Below are 23,674 nucleotides of genomic sequence, written 5' to 3'. Positions count from 1 at the left end.
TAGGTTAGTGGTAATTAATTTGGATATTAGATTAATGAATAGGATTTGTGAGGCTCTGGTAGGTGTTCTTGGTTTGTAGGAAACTACTTTAATTTACGTGCAGAGCTGATGTGATTCTGGTGTGTTGGATTTTTATGTGTTGGATTTTCTTTCCCCAAATTGCATTTCTGACTGTCTGTTTTAACACTCCATGGTAGTGATGGGAAAGGAGATGTGGACTTATTGTGCTGCCTTTTTCTGCTTTCCTGTAAAGTAGAAAATAAATGTGAAACATGTTGGGTTTTTTTCTGCTGGTTTTAGTGGTTTCATTCTGCAAAAATGCTTTTCCCTTTTCATTTTTGATTAATGAAGTTCTACTTCATTCTTTATTTCTTTGAGCTGTAGACTGTGGGAGCTGCTTGAATCTTTGCCAATGACTGTCATGTATCGGTTGCATGGTCTTTATGTGACTTTGCCAGCGAGTTCGGTATCATCATCTGTCTTCTTATTAATGCTCTATTCCTCCAATTTAAATACAGCTGTGAATGGGCTGAGGTGCAAATGCCAAGTAGTGGCTAAAGGAATACCTCAAAATAAAATAATGGGATTTTTGTCTATCATGTGGCATCTCTCTGCATGTAAGTCACTAAAAGCCAATATAGATTACTGTCTTGTTAATATTGTTCTTGACTTTTATTAGGAAATATGATACAATTTTAAAAATAAAGAATATGTCGGAAGATTTAGTAGGGCAACGTTAACTCCATTAGATGAGTGGTAGTAAATGAAACAACTGTTTATTTAGCAAAGGTTGCAGTCTGGCTTTAAACAGATGGCTCCCTGGGAAAAGAAAAAGGGCATATGCAGTTCATAGGACATTTTTAATCTTCCCATTGGAGTCTTTCATAAATACAGTTTAAAGCAGTGTGTTGCTTTTCTACCCTTATAGGTTGCTATAGTTTTATTAGGAGAAAAAAAAATATGTATAGAGTTCTATGGTCTATATTGAGGTTACCAGAGCCTTTCAAAATGTAATATGCTGGAATAACCTCTTTTTTGTTTTAGTATGCCTATTTTGGAGGTATGACAAGCAGGCAAAAGAGCTTCCTGATGGATGACCCAACAAAGCACTATCAGCAAGTGATTGCTTATTTGTTCTTTCTGTGCCTGGGGGATGAGTAATGTAGCTGCAGGTCTAAGGAGGAGACCCCTCTGGTGCATTGCTTTCCTCAGGCTGTAAAGCTGGGCCAGATGTCTTGGGAGGCCCCAACCAGGAATTGCAGGGAGGGGAAAAAAACCCTTGAAGGTACAGAGCTGGAAATTACTTCCTTTTGCTGCTAAATCTGAGACAATAAGTAAGATCCTCATGATTTTAGGTGTCACCAGGGCACGCGGGGGTTTGTGGCTGGAGGCGAATTTCCCTCTTCCCCGCTTTGAACTCACAAGTTGTGCTGACAGTGCTCGGTGTATCTTTTTCCACCAAATACGGCTGTTTTCATCAGGTGTGGTGTCTGGAAAACGAGCATTGAGCTTGGTGCAACAAGATTGATGCCTTTACATCAGTTTGCGCAATCTAGGAACATTTTTGATGGAAGTGAAATTCCAAGTTTTGTTTTTCTGCTTCGAATACTGCCCAATTTTAACCATTTTGGCTGAAATATTCTAGGGGGAAGGAAAGGGAAGGAGGACCATATTTCAAGTTTATGATGTTTTCTTAAAAATTTAAGTTATTCAGTCTTATCTGAAAAAAACCTACCTCACAAGAAAACATTGTACCTGCAGCTACCAAAATGTTCTCTGTACTTCTTGCTTTGGCTCTAATTCTCTAGACTAGGCACCCCAGATAGAAAGAGTAGTATTGCCAAGAAGTTTGCTCCCCAGAAAAAAAAAGTACACCTAAACAAGGCTACATTAGAACTACTGTGCCCTTGTAGCCAGGAAGGCCAATGGCATCCTGGGGTGTATTAGAAGGGGGGTGGTTAGTAGGTCAGAGAGGTTCTCCTTCACCTCTACTCTGTCCTGGTGAGACCACATCTGGAATATTTTGTCCAGTTGTGGCCCCTCAGTTCCAGAAGGACAGGGAACTGCTGGAGAGAGTCCAGCGCAGGGCAACAAAGATGCTGAAGGGAGTGGAGCATCTCCCGTGTGAGGAAAGGCTGAGGGAGCTGGGGCTCTGGAGCTTGGAGAAGAGGAGACTGAGGGGTGACCTCATTAATGTTTACAGATATATAAAGGGTGAGTGTCAGGAGGATGGTGCCAGGATCTACTCGGTGACAACCAATGATAGGACAAGGGGTAATGGGTTCAAACTGGAACACAAAAGGTTCCACTTAAATTTGAGAAGAAACTTCTTCATGGTGAGGGTGCCAGAGCCTGGCCCAGGCTGCCCAGGGGGGTTGTGGAGTCTCCTTCTGTGCAGACATTCAAACCCGCCTGGACACCTTCCTGTGGAACCTCAGCTGGGTGTTCCTGCTCCATGGGGGGATTGCACTGGGTGAGCTTTCCAGGGCCCTTCCAACCCCTGACATTCTGTGATTCTGTGATTATTGAAGAATCATTTGTTTTACACATTGTCAAAGTGTCAAATGGGTGGATAGTTTTATGCCAACATAGGCTGGTGAGGCTTCTAGCCCTGGGCTACAAGGTTTAAGCAGTTATCTCTGCAAATGCCAGTTCTAGTCCTTCTGTGTATTTTTACAGAGCAACGAAAGGCATTAAGGGCTGGGCTTTATCTTGCCTGTACACTTGGTGTTCTCCCTGGTGTTACCTGGATAACCTGGTGAAAAAGGCCATTAAACTTGTAAATGCGGATGAACAAGAAACTGGAACATATAGTTTAGGAGATGGGCATGTGGTTTGTGTGGGGACAGGACTACGGAGCCTAGGTGGTCTCAGCTCTACCCCTTCTGAACTTGGCTTTACAGTCTTACTCTTCTTTTGCAGTTATTTAAATAGCCTCAGAAAAGAATGCTTTAATCAGTGAGTTCCATCACTGGGGAGGTTAAAGTTGAAAATCCTAATGAAAGGATGCAACATGAAGCCCTGGTTTGTCCAGTACTTTCATTGTTGCTCAATAATCCTGAGCGGTATTTTTGTAACCCTGGAAGAAAACCTTTCTTTTGTCCTTTTCAGTTGATCCATTACATATGACTTTTTTTCATTAGCTCTTTCTTGTCTCTTGAGCTCTAGCAGAATTGCTTTACATCAGCTGAACTTTCGTAACTGTCCATATGTGTTTTCTTAGCCTATGGAGAATGTGAGGTGTTTGACCTTTTTCATTGCAGGATAAGTCATTTTACCTGGCCTTTGCCAGAGATGTGGAACCTGCATGTGGACAGTGACCAACGCTTAGCTCAGTTACAGGCTCAGTTCCATAGAGACCAAGCTGCACTGGCCAAGGTGAAATGTATCAGGACTTCTGTGTTTACCCATTTCTTTGACAAACACAAACATTTTGAATAAAACAGCCGAAACTGAATGCTCTGCTTTTCCTCCTGTACTTGCAATTACCAGTTAAACACCAAAGCAGAGCTGCATATAGCCTCTTTTAAAAGTTTAAATTAAATTTCTGTTTCTGTGGGCAAAGTTATTTGTACTGTGCTTCTGAGTGGCTGAATGCTAAAGGAATATTACTCATCTCATCAATTAAATCGTTTACGAGTAGTTTGGAAGGATAAAACCAGTGAGCCAAGTTAATTCCTGGATTGTTATTTCTGATTAGTAGCATAAGGGGAAAATTTTACACATTCGCTTGTATATGGCTATATTGGCTACAGATGCAAAATGCAGTTTGAAAACGTGATAGGTTTTGTACAGTGTGCTTTATGGCTTTTTGGGTGGTCTGTATGGAGTTTAGAGACATCAGACAATGCATTTCTCGCTTGCTGCCTGGTCGCTGAATTTCTATTGGATACTTGGGAGAAATTTCCATGCTAATGCCAGCATCGAATTTGGCACAGGATTTGCATCGTTTATAGAAATTGCTATGCTTGGCTGTACTTCTGTTCATATAATCCTAATTACGTGCTTTATTATGAAATCGTTGTCAGTTATTAGATTCTTATTCAATTCCAGCCTTCCTGGAAATGTAGAAATGCATTTTATGTCTGACCTAAGAAGGCCTCTTGCTCTTATGGGGCATGATGAAACCTTTTTTCCCATGTTCATTCATTTCTGTGCCTTCTGTACACTACTGTACCACACAGTCAGCTGGGATCTGTAGCTTCCTAGCACAAGTGAGTGTGTGGTCCTTAGATTGCCTTTCTCTCGAACTTTTCAGTCTCTTACGGACTGAGAACATAAAGCCTTGTTCAGATTTCTCCATGATGTTCTTCTAGTGGATGCAAAGTAACATCTTTATCACCTTTATGTTCAGCTTACTGAAAAATAACCTATCCCACATAGCCATATAAATACGTTGTCTTGAGACCAATGGGTCAGTCATGGCCTGAGCTGGCTCACACCTGGCAATGTGGTTAGATCTGACACGTTTTCTACGGAACCACACCTATAGGTAGCTCTGCATTGCATTTCGGTGCAGGGACACCCTTATGGGGGTCATCATGATGATGCTGGCAGGTACCAGCACCAAACCGCAGTTCACATGGCCAGCAGGTCCAGGCTAGTTCTTGGTGGAAATGCTGGAGTATTTCTACCTTGTTCTCTATCTGGTTTGTTCCATTTTCTCTAATATTCCAGCACTACTTTAACACACTGCACGACAAAGAGGAGGTGTATTAGCTGGTTAATTTGGTGAGTGAGGCTTTAAGCTAAGGTGATGCAACCGGTAGGTCAGGGCTCAGAGAGCTCACACGTGTGCCAAGGCAGGCCTTGCAGCCACTGTTGTCGAGGGAGGGAAGAGTAGGAGTGGGATCGCCCCTTTGTCCCACAGTGAGCTGTGTGATCAGCTCAGCCCCTCTCCTCCGATCATCACACCCTGACAATGCTGTATTCTAGATCCAGTTTTGCTTGTCTTAATTTCCAAGCCAGTAGTAATGCTGTGACTTCCAGGAGTCCCAGTGAGTGTGAGATGGCCCATGGCAAAGGCAGCATTTCCCTGCCTGCAGTATCACAGAATCCCAGAATGTCAGGGGTTGGAAGGGACCTGGAAAGCTCATCCAGTGCAATCCCCCCATGGAGCAGGAACCCCCAGCTGAGGTTCCACAGGAAGGTGTCCAGGCGGGTTTGAATGTCTGCAGAGAAGGAGACTCCACAACCCCCCTGGGCAGCCTGGGCCAGGCTCTGGCACCCTCACCATGAAGAAGTTTCTTCTCAAATTTAAGTGGAACCTTTTGTGTTCCAGTTTGTACCCATTACCCCTTGTCCTTCCATTGGTTGTAGTTTGCACATTTCATCAGTCAGCAAGTGGAAGGAGCGTAGATGCTTCTGGTTTGATGTTACAGCCTGAAAGGATCATTTACTCCTTCTGAAAATCAAGAACACACCTGTGCTTCAAGTTTGAAACCAGAAATGTTATTTTGTTTTGTTATACTTCTTATGTTTTTTGGAAAATGCCTGTTGCAACATAGTTGACATAAATAATATTACAGGATTACTTTATACCTCTGTTAGTAATCATCAGTGAACATCAAAAGCAACCACTTAAGCCTAGGGAAGGTTCAATATATGTGACAAAGAGAAGGTAAATGTTATGAAACATTGCAATGGAGGTATGACATGTGTGAGTAATAATTATTATAATTATTAGTTAGAAATAATTATTACAGTGAGGTAATAAAGACTTTGGCAATGCTGAGATGGAGGAAATGAGAAGGTATTACATAATCTTTAGGACTATCACCTTTCAAGCGTCTTAAAAGAGGAGAAATCGGAATTGGCTATAACCTGGTCTCGTGTGTTAGCATAGGTGCAACTGAAAGCAATATTATTAACATGCAAATCGATATTGTCCAAATGCATTCCTTTGGTTGGAGATAATGACCAGAATGTTTCGTGAAGGAAGAAGTTTAGTATGGGTGTGTTTTCTGCTGCTTTGGTTGCAAAGCTCATAAAGTACTGAGTTAGTAGAAATCCCAGGATGTTGTCATAGTTATGAGGTGATGTATCTCTTATTGCATTTCCTCCTCTTGTATTTCCTGTTGGGAAGAAGGGAATTTTAGTTCAAATAGGATACAATTGATGGCAGGTTGGTCAGTGGGTGTAGATTCTTTAAAAAAACCCACCCAAACTCGGTTGCTGTTTGCGCAGTATGGATGTTGGTTTTGGGAAGGGGAAGGGTTAATAAAAATCAAAGGCATATTTTAATTTTTTTTCCCAGAATGGGTACCTTCCTGTGCATGCTCCTGCATGGGGAGGAGGTGAGGTTGGACAGGAAATGATTTCTTGTAGGAGGAATAAACTGGGAGGAAGTTATGAGGAGAGCAGCACATGGGGTAAATACAACCGTCAGTATGTGGAAGGTGGAGGAGAGACGCACAGGTGCGCTTCTGACATTCAGTACAACAGGGATGGTGGGTGGCACGTGGGTGCTGGCAGAGGACAGGTAGGATGTGCCAATATCAAGCACGCTCATGTTCTGCAACTATTGTTACCTAAGTTATGTCAAACATAATTCTTCCCTTGGCTCAGGAATGAAATCTTAATGGGATTGAAATCAATGGCACAGTTTTCACTGACCTCTGTGGTACAATTGCTTTGCCTTAGGTACATCTTTAGACTTTCCTGTCCTGCCGGTATGTGGTAGCATGAAAAGCTTGTGCTTTTGTTAGGTACACGACTGCAGCAGGGATTCTGATGGTGTTTCGTAAGGAAAGCAAAGTTCTCAGTTTCCACTGAACTCTTTCTAAAAGGCTATGAGACTTTTTCTTCTTGTTTCTTTTAATACATCCTAATCATTGAGCTCTGGAAGGATTCTCTTTTACTTCTCTGTTTGTATTTGTTTAATTGTATGGTTGTGAAACCCAGTGGTTCGTGGTGTGAGGAGGGCACCACGCTTAACCCAACACAAGGAGGACGCCACACCTTTTAGTTTTTCTTGTGTATCTCATGAATTCTAATAGTTTTATTCTGTTATCAAGTTTTGAGTTACAAGATCATAATGTATTCAAGGGTGCTGAGTGCAGAGCTTTATACAGGAGTTACAGATGCTCTAAGCGATCACTTTGTTTCTGTAGCTGTTCCCTGTTCGTGGCATAAACTGTGAGCTTGGGGTTCCTATTGAACATCATCACCAGAATTTGAAGTATTTTTGCCACTGTGAGTGACTTTCTCTTGACAAAGGGCTGCCTGATTATGAAATTTTGGGTTGGAATACACAAGAAATTAAGAAAAAATTCAAAACTCTACCCCATGAGGACCTGGGAGGAGTGTTTGTCATGCCGTTTACTGTCAAAATTACTTCCACTGCAAGCAGGAAAGCTTTATGTATCACTGCATGCCTGGTTTCAGTAGTGCTTTGTTTTTATGACTTCAGATATCTTGCTTAATTCTAGTGATTTCTAAATTAATGAGTACCAACACATGCTCTTGCTTTAGTATTTCCTGGAGATTCAGAAATGTTCATTTGGAAATACCTTGAAGTAACAGTAGTCTGTGATGACAGCTTCTAGCAACTGGAAAACATGATATAGCTGTTTTCAGTTAGAAATAATTATTGCCCTTCCATAAGGACCTGTTGCATTTTGGTGCCTTTTACAGAGGAGACATTTGCAGTTTTTATTATATTGTGTCCCTTGCTTTTGTTTTCCAGAATATGACAAACTGGGCTTTCTCCTGAACCTGGACTCAAAATTGTAAGTAGAACAGTAGGACTCTTCTTTGTTTCTGTATTTACAGATTTCTGCTGTAAGCAAATTTATATCACCTGGGCAGGTGGCTGCCTGGACTTACACACTTCTACCTGGGACAGCCAAGTCCTGCAGGAACCTGGCAATTACAACTTCTTAGTCCAGGCTTGCTGGCTGGCTTGGATTGTAATTCACTGTCATTAATTCCTTAATGACTGCCCAAGAGGCTGTAAATGTCCACCTGAAGCCATGACTGTCAGTCCGCTCTGGGTATCCTACTGGTAATCTTCCAAATGAGGAAAAACGTATCAAACTTTGGAAAGCAGGAGGAATGTCGATCTGCAATTTACTGGGATGCTTAGAAGTTTGTTTCCTTTCCACTTGTTTATTAAATACGGATACTAGTGGTTTTGTTTGTAAACTGGAGTGGGAAGAACCTCAACACAAGGTGATGACCACTTGCTACGTCAGAAGAACAACAAAGTGCTGAAGGATGATGCTCATGCTTTTTGCCATGTTATCAGTCAAATTGAGACTGAACTTCTTAACACTAGGGGTCACTAGCGACTCTGTTTCTGAGGTCAAAAGCCTTGTGGAAATTTTGGTATTGGGAGCAAAAAGACAACTAAAAACCTTCTGGCTCTACCACTTAAAAAGGCGCTGAAGCAATCTAGTGGCTTTGAATGACTTGAGGATGCATCCCCTGTACCACCTGTCATGTTAATATAAAAAACGTTTTTAAATGTTTAGAAAGTTTCATTGTACTTTCATGGTGTAACATTAAAGTTTTGAGTTTAGTCTTGCTGAGCAGCTTGGAAGCTTCCATAATGAAATAGAAACCTCATAAGTGTGTTGGGAACTGCCGTGCAAAAAATGAGAAAGTCTCTAGGTAGGAGCTTCTTTTACAGAAGAACCTGGGTACATAAACTCAACTACAGTGATTTATCATAGAATAGTTTGGGTTTCAAGGGACCTCCAAAGCTCATCCAGTCCAACCTTCTGCCATGAGTGGGGACATCTTCAGCAGCTCAGGTTGCTCAGAGCCCCATCCAGCCTGGCCTGGGATGTCTCCAGGGATGGTTCAGCCACCACCTCTCTGGGCAGCCTGGGCCAGTGTTTCACCACCCTCATTGTAAAAAATTTCTTCATCATGTCTGATCTGAATCTCCCCTCTTTCAGTTTAAAACCTTGTCCTGTTGCAACAGGCCCTGCTGAAAAGTCTGTCCCCATCTTTCTTATAGACCCCTTTTAAGTTCTGTATTCGGATGTGCCCTTATAGCATTGGGAGATGAGGTGATACATTCTTTTCAATTTATATAAGCAGAAGTCAAAGCAAAGGGATTACTCCTAAATTGTGAAGAGTGTAAGTAAACTTTGAATGAACATCTTGGTGTCGGTAAGGGAAAAATAAATGGTTTTTAAGTAGTCTGGTTTTGTTTGTGTTGTTTCTGGTTTTTTTTCTAGACTGCTTTGCGTGGTTTGTAACGTCTGATCTATGGACCATGCCCATTGACTGTCCACACACTGTTGACATAACAGCTTTGAATACCAGCCTCGGCAGTATCCAAACCGCTCTGTCAGTTTTGTTCTTCCTATTATTCCTCCTCCTCCTGTGTTTTCTGTCCTTTTCTTTGTTGCTTTTAGCAAGTCCTCTTGAGTCGTCTTTCCTCTCCAAGCCTTTGTTACTTGCTTTTTCCCCCCCCCTCTTCTTTGCTGACTTATCTCCTTCAATTACAGCTCTCTGAGACATGGCTTGTTCCTCCTTATATTTGAATATGAGGCCAGGTGAAGCTTTTACCTGCTGGAGGGCTTCCAAAACCTAAAATTTTCTATTAAAACCTCTCCATGATAAAAATTCTCCATTCTTTTTCATTAAAGAAAGATTTTGTTGACAACTTAAAATCTATTTATATAGCACCCTAAATGTGCATGTTTGCTTTCAAAGTAGATCAGCCATAAAGTTAGCTACTGCAAAGGCTTGTAATAAAATCAGCATGATTAAAATACACCCTATGGGAATAGGTTAAGGTGCAAGGAAAGCAAGTACTATACATAGGTGAAAGCACATTATTTTTTAACTATAATTGTAATTTATTTGGTTTAGGTTGGGTTTGTTTGTTTCTGTTTGGTTTTGTTTGCTTGTGTGTGTTTGTTCTGTGGAAGTAAAGCCGACCCTGTGATGGGCCTAATGACCTGCGGAGTTTCTTCCAGCCTTAATTATTTTGATGATTTTATTTATTTCCAATAGCAAGGGAGCCACAGAAAAGCTGAAAATACCATAAAACATCCTAAATGCATTTTGAAGGAAAAACGGGTGACAGCCCAGAGGAATCTGCTGCTGTTCTACAAGTTCACCATGTGTGATCAGGGCACCAAATACGTTTTTTGAAGTACAGGCTGTGAATTCGGTGAAACTTGTGGGTTAAAAATGCTTTATGTGACTCTTAATCAAGATGGTACTGTTGTAGAAGCACTTTCTAGTTAAAAAAAACCCACTTGCTCAGAGTTGAAAGGGGTAACATGTTCTGCAATTATGGCTTTATTGGCAGAAATAATTTAATTATGTCTGTTTCTGCGATAGAATCGTTCTGGTGGAATTTTGCCACAGATCATAACTTTATATGGTTCGCTTAATTGACAGCATGTGAGAGTTGTGCGACTTGAAGCACTTGTGGCAATGAGTTTTCTCTCTTAGTCATTCATTTGTTCAAAATATGTTTCTGGTTGTGTTAGTTGATATAATTTAAACTAATGATCTGGTGGACTAACACTTTCTAAAAAGGTAGGTCTGCAATAAAACTTAAACGCCCTGAATTGCATTTTGAATGAAGTTATACAAAGGAAAGTGCTTGATGTGAATAAATATTGATGTGTCTGTTTGCCTTGGCATCTTTAATCTTTTCATTTGTTACCATTTTAGTGCCCTCTACCCTGTAGATGTCCAGGATGTGTTATTCAGGTATAATACATTCCATTGTGGTTACAGCAATGTAATGATTGTGTTCACTGATTTTCCCTGAGTTCATGGAAATGGGAAGGAGACCAGATTTGGAAAGAAAATCTGTCAGAAGTGCTTTCTGTGTTTTCTATGGGAAATGTATGTATGACGTATGCCTTGCTATAGCTTTAGGGAGACTGGTATGGCCAGGAATCTCACTTGGACGGGCATGGCCAGTTTTAAAGATACTGTACAGATGCTCCATGGCAATGCCAGGTTCTGACCAGGTGTCTTGTTGCGCTGCTCTCGTCAGAAAGGAGAATGGCAAGAAGGATGATTCTTCCTTTCTGCTGCCTGTGCTCAGGTTAACTCTTCCTTGGAGTCTTTTAGCTTTTTAAAAAGCAGGATGGTATCCAGGTAGGGATCGTTATCAAAATACAGGGTGAATGAGAAACTGAGGGCATCTATAGGCAACATAGCTTATGAATTAGTTGTTTCCTTAGTCAAAATGAGACCTAAGGCTCCTCAAGACCAGATTAGGGAAAGAGGAGTTTCAGTTATGCTTGTACCAACCATAACATCATGACCAAAATTAGAATAAAATATGCCCAAAGTACAGAAACGGGCCAGTTGCATCAGTTTCTCACAGGTAAAGAGGTTTCCCAAGCAACAGAGCCACATACCATTTTTAAACCTTTAAGAATAAAACCCAACATTGGTTGTGTAGGGAAAAGTAGATACACAAAAGATACGATACAGTTCACAGATGTTAATTCTCAGAGAGACCAATAGTTCCTGAACAATTTAAGCCCGGCAATCACTTTAGTGACTCAGCCAGTGGGTTACTAGGTGCCACCAAATGCCAAGATTTACAGTCGCTTTCTAACTTCCGTACTTGGCAAAGGACTGCATGTTTTTATTATTATTAAATATTTATATTGTAATAGTTCTTTGAGGCTGACCAGGTCCAAGAAACAATAGCCTCATTCACTACGAATTCTGAGTAATTCTCTGAGCAGAATCTATATTTGCAGTGAATGAGATTTCTGCAGGAGGATCGGCGTATGATCATGTAGGTAATTATAGATGGTATCTTGACACATATTTAGTGGGCCCAGCTGAAGGCTGTGTCATCGTTCTTTATTCTGTCACTTACTACTCTGTGACTGCTTGGTTTAGTCACCTTAATGATTGCTTTGGGTTTGCCCTGGCATGTTACCGGTGTAGATTCACTTGTCTTGCGGGTGTGAAGAGCTCCTTTTCTATAATAATCCGTGCGATTTGGGGGCTCTTCCCTTGTGTTGGTTGTCCTCGTGCTTCCATATCAGCTTTCCTTACTCTGCCAGCATGCTATTTGCTCGCAGCTAGGGACGGCTACTCCTGCCCTCATGTCAAATTCATCCTTCAAAACGATTTTCAAAGGTACTTGTCCTGGTTTTGTTAAAAAACAAGTTTCTCTTTTAGTGAATTTGCCTGTCAGCTAAAGCCTTCATATTAGCCGCATTATCCTGGAGAACCAGATACATGTTTTGGTAAACATAGCAATGGAATGCGATGTTATTGATAAGCACGGATGGACATCTCGCAGGAGGGGCAATGAGAAACAGGTGACCAAGAAACTGACCAACTGTGTATAACATCCCATTCATGTGAATACTTCATACAAAAGTGGGAGATCACAAGGATCTCGTCCCTTTTTTCTTATGGCTGACATTAGGAGAGGACCTTGCGAGTTGTCCCTGTGAACTGAGGCCTAGAGAGAGACTGAATCCAGCTCCGGTTGGCTGCAGGGTCCAGTCCAGGACTTTGGGTGCCAACTCTGCAGTTGCTGAAAGTTTCAAGATTGGTTTTGTATATTTTGTATTATTTTCTCTATTCTTATTAGTAGCGTTAGTAAAACATCTTTAATTTTTCCAACTCTCTTCTTTCTGTCCTCCTTTCCCTCCCGATCGCCTGTCCTGAGTGGGAAGGGGGGAGAGGGAGGGTAAAGGGGTGTAGTGGGGGGAGAGGAGGTTAACACCACATCTGCCAGGGTTTTATTGTCACCCCGCACTCTGAACCCTCGACAGTACTTTAACAGTTAGTCCAACAATTTAATGCTTCTAAACAACAGAAAAAAGCCTCCCTTGGGCAATAGTGGATCTTTTCGCTTGTCAGCTCAGAATCTTGGATGTTAAAGAGTCAGCTGATGGACGATGGAGGAAGCATCCCAGGGTTTGACTTTGACTCACTCCTTCATAAAGTTTTGCAAAAGTTAGAAGACATGTGTGAGTTCACCGGAATCATTCCTTCAAAAGCTGATAGCCCATGGCTTGGACAAGTGCACTCTCTGCTGGGTTAAGAACTGACTGGAGGGCCGGGCCCAGAGAGTGCTGGTAAATGGGGCTGCATCTAGCTGGCGGCCAGTCACTAGTGGTGTCCCCCAGGGGTCAGTGTTGGGTCCAGTCCTGTTTAACATCTTTATTGATGATTTAGATGAGGGGATTGAGACCACCATCAGCAAATTTGCTGATGACACCAAGTTGGGGGGCAGTGTTGACCTGCTGGAAGGCAGGAGGGCTCTGCAAAGAGATCTGGATAGACTGGAAAAATGGGCTGATTCCAATGGGATGAAGTTCAACAAGGCCAAGTGCCGGGTCCTGCACTTTGGCCACAACAACCCCCTTCAGCGCTACAGACTGGGCACAGAGTGGCTGGAGAGCAGCCAGACAGAAAGGGACCTGGGGGTACTGATTGACAGCAAGCTCAACATGAGCCAACAGTGTGCCCAGGTGGCCAAGAAGGCCAATGGTATCCTGGCCTGTATCAAAAATAGTGTGGTCAGCAGGACAAGGGCAGTGATCCTTCCCCTGTACTCTGCATTGGTGAGGCCACACCTGGAGTATTGTGTTCAGTTCTGGGCCCCTCAGTTCAGGAAAGATATTGAGGTGCTGGAGCGGGTCCAGAGAAGAGCAACAAGACTGGTGAAGGGACTTGAGCACATGACCTATGGTGAGAGGCTGAGGGAGCTGGGGTTGTTCAGCCTGGAGAAGAGGAGGCTTAGAGGTGACCTCATCACTCTCTATAACTACCTGAAGGGAAGTTATAGTCAGGTGGGAACTGGTCTCTTCTCCCAGGCAGTTAGCAATAGGACAAGGGGACATGGGCTTAAACTCTGCCAGGGGAAGTTTAGGCTGGATATTAGGAAGAAGTTCTTTACGGAAAGAGTGATCAGGCATTGGAATGGCCTGCCTAGGGAGGTGGTGGACTCACCGTCCCTGGAGGTTTTTAAACTGAGATTGGACATGGCTCTTAGTGCCATGATCTAGTAAATGGGCTGAAGTTGGACCAAGGGTTGGACTTGATGATCTCTGAGGTCTTTTCCAACCTAGCCAATTCTGTGATTCTGTGATTCTGTAAACAAAAAGAGACAGTGGGTATTACAATGCATTAACCTGAGAGGGAAAGCAATTTTTTTTAAAAAGGTAGAAACAGGCAAAAAATTTGCTACCTGTCCCAGTTAGAAAATGACTATGAGATCAGTATGTTTGACCACAATAACGCTAACATAGTTAGTATGTTGTTATATATTTATATGGTATATATTCGATATTGTGTTCTCTGGTAATTTTTAGGCAGTACTTAATTAAAAGGAAGAATATTTCTTCCAGCGGCCTCTGTGCTTTGCTGGACATTTTGTGATACTGTGTATTTACATGTTTTTCCAGTATTATAGAGTAGATTTGGGAGGTGCAGTGAAGATTTTTTTTAATATTCATGATAATTTCAAACTTCAAAAATGGAAGACAAAGAAATCAAATCTGGTGGGGGGGGAAGAAGCCAGAAATAACAATCTTCACCGTGCAAACTCAAATGAAATTTGATCTAGACTTTGAAGAGACCGTAAAAATGGAAGGAGTTTGGGCTGGGGAAACACACAGATTGGGTTACTTCTGTTTGTTGAATTTGCTTTACTTCAGAGCTTTAATAATGAAGAACTGAAACAGAGCCCCTTCCCCTCATTTTGTTTCTAGTGTGGGAGGTTGCTTTGAAATGGGTTGTGTCTATGTGTGGTACTTAGCCATTAAGTGCTGTAAAAATAAGCAATAAACGTGTCGGAATGCTGGACTTGCCTCGTGCCTGCTGCTGGGGGATTTCTTTGTGCCCCGTTTCCCTCCCCATTTGTCTTTTTGTATTTCTGCAATCCTGAGAGGGGAAAAAGGAAAAGTAAGAAGTCCCAATGATCTCCTGTCCTGCCTTGGCAAGAGTGAGCGAGTGTCTCACGGGCTACACGGGGTAATTCCGACCATCACAAGCAAGAGCATCCTGGTGCTTTATCTGAAAGATTATTTCAAGGCTGAGCATACTTCACAACATCGGGGCTTTCCTGGCGGTTGGTTATTTATTTCTCTTTAATTTCCGATTTTTATTTGACTTCCAATTCACGTCCTTCCACCTAATCTCTTCCATTCTGTACTAATTGTTTGAGAACTTCAAATATTTAAGAAAATGAACCCTGGCTATTCAGAGTGATTCAATTACCGGTCTGTTTGTTGTTCATTCATCAAACCTCCCACATTTGGGTGGGATGTAATGGCCATCCCTGTTTCTTTGTTTTGCTCATCTTAGTTCTTTTTTTCCCCTCGATTTTGATCCTTTGGGATTCTCATAAGGATTTCTCACATGACTCTGTTATCTAACTTTAGGATTTCTGTGTTACACTGGGTGGATGAAGAAGATAAAGACTGTACAAATCAGAATTACTGGCTACTTAGATAGAACTGATTGATTACTTGATTTGTTAAGTGCAGACAAAGTAAAAAAACCTTATGTTTGGTGCTTTTAAAAGGGCCAGTTTCCTGAAGCTGGAAGTAATTATGAACCAAACCATGTGGGAAAAGAATGTAAAGCAAAAAATATGAATGGCTGGGCATTGTTTGGAGCAGTTTTATACTGTTTGCCCCAACAAGCTCAGTTTCATTAGAAAGAAGTGTTCATGGAAAAAGAGTTTTACTGAGAGTGTAAGGGAAAACAGTGATAATGTATTAATAGAGAAGGTAGAAGCGTGCAGTAAATACATGGAGTTTTGTTCTGTTTGGATGAGACAAAAAAGTGCTTTCCTTAATATCAACAACAAAAATTAAAGCAGTATATACCTAAGTTTATGTGCTTTAGAATTGGGATGGCTGGACAACATTCTTGCTAGAGTTTCTGAAGAAGTAGCTGAGGACTTTTTGGACTGCCGGAGACTAGGAATAAATCTCCAAACACTAGGGGTTCTCCATATCCTTGGCAGAAAGTCGATGTGCAAATATTTTAAAAGCAAAAAGGAATGACTCACAGGCTTTTCAGCCCATTTTTGATTCTGAGCACAATAACATAATGGCAAATATAGGTTTCCACGAAAAAATAAAGTAATATGTGTAGTTCCAATTAGTGTGCATAACAACTTTGTTGTTGTTGTTAGATGGGTCTGTTCTTCAAGTGGATGTCCATAAAGGTGCCTGGTGTGTGTGAGACCGACTTCTTTCTTGATATGTACCTCGTAGCTCTCGGTATGCATGTTTTGTGTTCTTCTTACCAGTTGTTACTAGTTGTATAAAATCTGGGAAACCTATGAAGAAAAGGTGTAGGTCTTTTTCCCTCCATATCTCTAAGGTGGAACACTTACTTTGTTTGAAGTTCTTTACTACAGTAGCATATAACCTAAATAAATGTATGTATGTTTGTTTGTTTTCCTGGGGTGGATATTGAATGAAATTGGATGGATTTGGTTATTTAAGTGTAGATCATTCCCAAAACTTCAGCTGAAGTGGTTAGAAATTCTGTGTCAAGACCATTAAAGAAGTTGCTCTCATGTAATTCTAACTGGCTATACCGTTTACTGCAAGGACTTGGTGTTCTGTGGCATTACGAGTTTTGATATGGATTTATGTTAAAACACCAGCGTTTGTCATTCTGTTCTCGCTGTTGGTCGTAATGAACAAAGTACCACTTTGTGGGAATAGGTGATATGCTGCTACCGGTCCTGAACCGAAACACTTGTGAGTTTGTTTTTAAACTGATGCAAGAGTTGGAAATGCCAAAGGCCTGTATGTGACCACCAAGAGTCAACTCTTCTGTGCTTGCCTGGCTTGACATAGATCCCTTCTTGAAGGCCAGCGCTGTTCCACCTCCAAAGAGAAATCATCTTCCCTTTTGTTTCCCCGTGGAGATTTTTTAGGGAATCCTTATCTGAGGTTGGAATGGAAATCAAGTTTAGTCCAGCATGTGAACATTGTCCTGTTTATCAAGCTTGCCTCTGCAGCATGTCGCATACTCTGAAGAACACTATTGCTATGGTATCTGACACAGCGTAGTTGTCAGCTCCTCGTTTATATTTTTCTGTAGCTGGCTGTGATGAAGCTTTTTAAATGGGGGGTATGGTAAGAGACAGCTTACTTTACTCAGTCTGCCTCTAAATTTGTCTTCTGAATTGCTGTAACACGACCAGATGCATCAAAGCTTTGCTGTCTGTGTGTGCTAAGAATGCCATACATAAACTTTAAGAATGTGTAATAGGTCATCAAGGCAGGGAAGAGTTTGGTGGAACAAACACATACAGGCTTTTTGCATGCTGGGGAAGGACAGTAAAACCAAGACATACTTTTAACAGCTGTGATTATAATCTATTAGGTAAGAAAACAGATTTACATTTATGCTGAATGCAAGCAGGAAGCGTTGTTGCTGTGCTTGAGAAGCATTGCCTAGCGGACAGAGGATGCTGAGCTGCCAGCTAGTGGCATGCTATGAAACCACGATCCTTAGCTTTTCACAGATGTAACAGGCTAGAGGAAACTCATGGTGTGAGACACTGATGAAACCCCAGCCTTATACCTGGAAAGCTGACTGTAAGCCTTGCTTCATAAAAATCGATTTTACTGTTTAAAGTTCTTCCAGGACTGAAGTACCGGGTAAACTTGGATCTGGTTGATAGATTCAAAACACACTTTTTCCTTGGGGAAGCATGAAGTTGCTGCTTGCACCCTGGAAAAGTGCTCTAGAGGGACTCCAGACCTGACAGGGGCTGGTGGGAGAGCTGGTGTTGTGTGGTGCCCATTGCCATGAACACGTTGCAGCAGGAAGGTGACTTGCAGCTGTGTCTGCTGTGCCACGTTGGGGAGGGAGTCTTGTAGCAGTTGTTGCTGTAAGATGGTTTTGGGGTTATGGATGTTTGAATTGAACTGTGAGGCTCAGATGAGGTTTTCTCTAGTTGTTTCTGAGAAAACCAAACAATTTAACTTCTATGAAACACTTTGTACTCTTACGTTGCACAGAAGCACATGTGTTTCTTTCTCAGCCAAAATGCAAACAGGCAGAAATGATGCTCTGGACATGAGCTGCAGCCCCTATCCTGCTCTCAGCAATGAGAATCAGGACCACGAAGGGAGGGACAGAAAACGGACAGAACAAGTCTGCTGTTTCTTCCTTGTCTGCCATGCAATCTGTTCCAGCTCGTTAAAAAGAGATGAACTGAAAAGCCAACAAACAAAATGTCTTTGATTTGCATATTGAATGTGTTTGGATACTTCTATTTGACTTCAGACCTTTTACTTCCTACTTACAAATACCTTCCCCACAGCTCTTTAAGAGGGCTAATCTTGAAAAGACCTGAAAAATGTACGTGGTATCCTATACAGCTATAGAATGTTGTGTGCCTTCCTCCTGCTCCTTTTCATCCTCTTTTAATGACCCTTTTTTACATCATTGAAGGCAGAAATCCCCAAAGGTGGTTGTGTCATTTCACTGTTTGAGTTGGGGACTCTGATCTGTACAGGATTCAAAGCTGCATTTTATCATTGTGGAAGCAGGTGATTTTGTGAAGTGTTGCTCTTTTGATAAATTAACAAGCAGGAGAGGATAGGGTCTGTCCTGTTGAAAAGTGAAACCTATTGCTATGCTCAGCCTTGGAGTTCTCCTTTAGCCTCTACAGTGAGTATCTCAGAAAACCACTTCAGCATATGCTCCTTTGGAGAGCCACAAATAACCTTCTGATGCAGGACTGACTTCCAGTGACGTTAAGGGTGATGTAAGATGAAGGAAGGTCTGATTAATTGGGCTGTTCACAGTTCTTTGAGACAAACTTCATTCTGTTCTCTGTCATGGTTACATATGGTGGTTTGGATCTTGTTTGGACGCTCTTTTCAGACAAGCAGCTGCTCTTTGAAGTGCAAAAAACCCCACGTTATCTTAGCAGAGCATTCACTAAGACAATGTATGGAGTAATCAGGAGAGTTTTTTGATCCGGGTGGCTCTGCAGCTGTTCTTATTGTTAAGAGTTCTGGCTATTCTTAATTATTTACCCTAAAGCAGTGTGGATTTTTGTTTTGTGTTTTGTCACAGTATGTGCAAGTGTTCCTCCAGGTCAGTGTTACGTTCTGTATTTACAGCAAGGTTTCTGGAGGAAACGTCTTCCTCCCTCTATGTAGCATTCCTCTTCTCGAGACTTCAGTGCGGTGCTTATTAGATTAATTGATGTCTGTTTAAATTCATGACGTCTGCCTCTAACATAGGTCAGTGAAGACAGCTTGTTTTGGACTACTGCTTCAGAAAGAAGAGAGAGAAAAATTCAGTTCCTCATGGCCATATACAGCAATTTGTAAAACTACTGTTAAACCACATTCCCTGGTTGTGAGGTCACCTCTACGTGCCATCTAAAGCAATTTGCTCACTGACCAGTGTTTCTTTCCTCCCAATTTCAGTTCAACCCAGAAGACCATATCAAAGTCGTCTTTTTCTTTGGTTAAGAGGAGCTAAGGTGTTGTTCCTTCCCAGGCTGTCCAGATCTTCCAAATAAACACTTAATGGGCAACCTTTATCACCATTACATCTGCAAAGTTACCAAAGAAACTGAGAAGGGAGGGTGTAATGAACTGTTGTTGTGAAAGATTTGCTATCAGGTAGCTGAGATTTTTCCAAGTGGGATTTATTCCCCTAGGGTTTGGTCTTTGCTAGTTGCCTGTGAAAAAGATTTGCTGATACAGCAGAATGGGCGTTTATCTTGAACTTCCTTTGTGAGAAGATAAAAATGACCAGACCAAAGGTTCACCTGCCCCTGTGTCCGTTCTCAGAGCGCTCCTAGAATTGTTTATGGAAGGAGAAGAATACACCAGTGTGAAGGGATCCTTGCCCCGGTGTCGCTCTCCAGCCTCCGAGGAGACCAAGCTTTGCTATTCCTGAGTCAGGGATGCTGTGAGACCTCTTAGTATAAATAATAACTTTGGATCCCATCTATACATCTGACTTCTGTAACATGTTGACATGAAGAAATCTACCGATTACCTGCATGTTATATGAAGCACTGCCCTCTCTCAGTGTTTTACTGTCTTTAGGATAATTTTGGTTGATGTTTCAATGATATGGGAAACAGTGAATAATAAATCACTGTTGATCTTTTCTGTAGCTTTCTGCTCTGTCAGTGGGCTCTCACATCCAGCTAAACACTGAGAGTTTCTCCAAAATGAAGTGTTCCATAGCCTGGCTGTATTCTACAATGAGATGAGCTGCGTTGTTTGGAAGGAAGATTTGGTGATTAAAACCTCGGTGTAGCTGATTTCCTCATTTGGCATTTAAAACAGCTAAACGCTGGATTTTGACATTTAAATCTACTAAACTGTAGTATCCACAGACTTAAAATTGTAACTTTTGCTGTGATGCTTCGAGATTTCTTTGTTCATCTTCTTTGTGTTTTGTTTTCACCACAGCTATAGGCTTTGAGCAAATATCTTTGCTTTCAGGGCTACCAATTCCTACCAGTCTGAGGAGGGGATTCCTGGATTTAATTGAATTATTCTCATCTCTTTAGCACTTATTTATCTCTCCTGGACCTACACGGCTGGATTCATTACATTACAAATGGAAAAACACTGTTTGTGATCCAAAGAAAGCATTGCCTGTTTGTAGATGTAACAGATGAGGGTTGGTGATGAAGGCTTGAGGGTTACAGCAACAAAATTATGACATTTCAATTTATCTTTCTGCATTCTTTCATTTGGCCAAAAATGGATGTGGTAGGTGAGTGGTTTATTTCCCATCAGACTTAATTGGCTCACTTTTTATGGCTCTTGTGGTAACAGTGAGGTTTGAGAAAATAAAGAATCACAGCATTTTATTTTTGCAAGTTTTGAGAATTGTATATTCTAATAATAGGGAACACTTTCATTTCTGATTTGGGGATATAGAGTTTATTTAAATATTCTGTAGACGGTTCTTGCAGAAAGCAGGTCAGGTAGGAATCCCCATTGACTGCTGAGGGAGTTTTTATTGACTTGTACATGAGTCCTAAGACATCCCGTCTCCAAATAAGTGACTGTCCTCCCTTAGGTCATCCTTGTCTCTCATCTGTAAAACCAGAATGATGATATTTATTATTGAGGATGGGAACCAGTAATTTTGGATCTATGGAAACTAGAATAGATGAAAGTCCAATAATATGCACTCAGGAATTATGTTAATTATCAGCAAGTTACTTCATCATTAAGCTGAAAGTTTCTTTGTTCAAAGATGAATAAATAATCAAAAACTCGGGAGCAGTCATCCTCACCTATTTTCTTTCTTTTTCTTCGTTAAACAGCTGCCTTCTGTGAACATAAAATTTCTGTATTTCATGCTTTTTGTTTAGTTAAAAATTGGTATTTGAACCAGTTGTTTTCTCCTTTCCATGTTTCTCTAAAGACACAAACCCTCAAATGGACCGTTATCTTTACTCCTTACCCGTGTCTATTTGAACACCATTCTGCCTTTCTGTGCTACCAGTCTTAAAGGTGAGATGTAACAGAAACACAGGTTTTTTAAAAAGGGGAAAGCCTATAAAAAACAGAGGAGATCAGGATATTACTCAATTCTTGGAGGGGAATGCAGCATGAGGTCACATACAAAATGTGCCATGGACTTTGCTTGGATTTCTTTATCTGCATCCTTGAATCTCTTTTTATAAACTCAGCGTTTAGTTTCTTTGTTTGTTTTTAATAAGTAAATAAAGACTTTCTAGCCTGACAAAATCAGATTCTTTTGTCCACAAGGATCCCAGCACTTCTTTAGGACTTGATATAAGATTATTAATTGAGAAGCTGCAGCCAGGGTTCTGGGGTTCAGTGAACTCTAGGAGATGGTACAATGATATAATCCTTTCTGATGCTCATTTACTTGTAGCTGGATTTGCTAAGATGTTCATGCATTTAGCACTACTGAGACTAATTTGAAATTCCTTCTTATGTATAGTGGTCTAATTCCAAGATAGGGATGTGTGGTGGTGGTTTTTTGGGTTTGGTTTTCTTTTTCCCCTAGTATGTCAAAGACCAAGAATGGAATTGAGGAAGGAAATGGGATCCTTGTGCCTTTCTGGTGGATGGAAACCTCTCCAGTGTGTTTGTCCAAAGATGGCATTTCCCAAGGGGTGAAGGGCATTTCCATTGTGTTACTTGGTCTGTGGCTGTGTCCCCCTGCCCAGCGTGCGTTGCCATAAGGGGCAGCGTTGGCTTTGTGTCGCATCTTCATTCGAGGCTGTGGAGGTGGGTCATGGGTTTTGGTGGAGTGCCTTTAAAACTTTGTTTTCCTGGGCGGGTTTAATGTAACCTAATCTTCTTCAGCTGGTGTTCTTGAGTAGTCCAAATAAATAAATAGAAGTATGTGTTGATTGTCCTCATTAAGAAATTAATTTCAGAAGAAGCCAGTGCTTAGTGGAGAAGCAGAACAGGACATTTTTTTTAGCGTGCATCATATCTTTTTAGAAAGAGGGATTTGGGCCATCTCTCCTTCTATTCAGTCGTACAACCTCCTTGAGGAATTTGCTTACATACTGAAGTAACATTTGAAAATATTTACATCCATTTAGCTGGCCACAGTGTGACAGATGCATTTCCTGTCTCTTCCAGTGTAAGCATTCTGCTTTTCCTCCTCTTCCTATCTCTCCATTCCTTTCTTCTGTTTGTTTAGTTTTTCCTCAGCTGGAACTAGAAAAATAGCAGCTATCACATGATGGGGCAGTGTAATTCTTTGAACCAAAGTTTGGAAACTTCCAACAGCGCTATAATCAGAGCTCCTTAAGCTTTTGTCTCAGCATTTCCTAAACCATGCTGTGCTCCTGTTGAACGTGGAGCTCCAGCTGCTCACCAAGAGGAATGTTCATCAGGTCATCTTCTTTCCATAGTGTCTCATGCTCAAGGAGATTCTGCCAGTCCAAATGACATGGTGATCATGTCATTTAATTGTAGAAGTCAGATGTGCAAAGACATTTTGCAGTCCCCTGCTACTACTATGTATGGGACATGAGTACTATGTAGGTGAAAGCTGCATTTGTTTTTATTAACAGAAGTCATGACCATGAGCCAGCACTGTGCCCTCGTGGTCAGGAAGGCCAGTGGTACCTGGGGTGGATTAGAAGGGGGTGGTCAGTAGGTCAGAGAGGTTCTCCTGCCCCTCTGCTCTGCCCTGGGGAGACCGCACCTGGAATATTGTGTCCGGTTGTGGCCCCTCAGTTCCAGAAGGACAGGGAACTGCTGGAGAGAGTCCAGCGCAGGGCAACAAAGATGCTGAAGGGAGTGGAGCATCTCCCGTGTGAGGAAAGGCTGAGGGAGCTGGGGCTCTGGAGCTGGAGGAGACTGAGGGGTGACCTCATTAATGTTTACAGATATATAAAGGGTGAGTGTCAGGAGGATGGAGCCAGGCTCTTCCTGGTGACAACCAATGACAGGACAAGGGGTAATGGATTCAAACTGGAACACAAGAAGTTCCACTTAAATTTGAGAAGAAACTTCTTCATGGTGAGGGTGCCAGAGCCTGGCCCAGGCTGCCCAGGGGGGTTGTGGAGTCTCCTTCTCTGCAGACATTCAAACCCGCCTGGACACCTTCCTGTGGAACCTCAGCTGGGTGTTCCTGCTCCATGGGGGGATTGCACTGGATGAGCTTTTGAGGTCCCTTCCAATAGCCGATTCTGTGATTCATTGACTTCTCTTTCTCTCTGACAAGTGATTTGCAGAACAAATACCATTCAAAG

General features: G+C 41.7%; 1 protein-coding gene across 8 annotated transcripts in view; it reads left to right on the top strand.

Moving 5' to 3' along the window:
* Positions 1–23,674, top strand: part of ST3GAL3 (ST3 beta-galactoside alpha-2,3-sialyltransferase 3) — a 195,720-nt gene that overhangs the window by 51,909 nt on the left and 120,137 nt on the right. For 7 of the 8 annotated variants that reach the window (XM_065841848.2, XM_065841851.2, XM_065841849.2 and 4 more), the window contains one exon: positions 7,688–7,730. The exons of the other annotated variant lie outside the window; for it this stretch is intronic. In XM_065841848.2, coding sequence (XP_065697920.1) covers positions 7,688–7,730 — 43 coding nt within the window. The remainder of the gene's footprint in view (positions 1–7,687; positions 7,731–23,674) is intronic. 8 annotated transcript variants of the gene reach the window in all.

This window comes from Patagioenas fasciata, chromosome 6 (genome assembly GCF_037038585.1).
Source record: "Patagioenas fasciata isolate bPatFas1 chromosome 6, bPatFas1.hap1, whole genome shotgun sequence".
NCBI lineage: Eukaryota > Metazoa > Chordata > Aves > Columbiformes > Columbidae > Patagioenas > Patagioenas fasciata.
The sequence above is the reverse complement of the archived record's forward strand: the minus strand, read 5'-3'. Positions and strand labels throughout refer to the sequence as shown.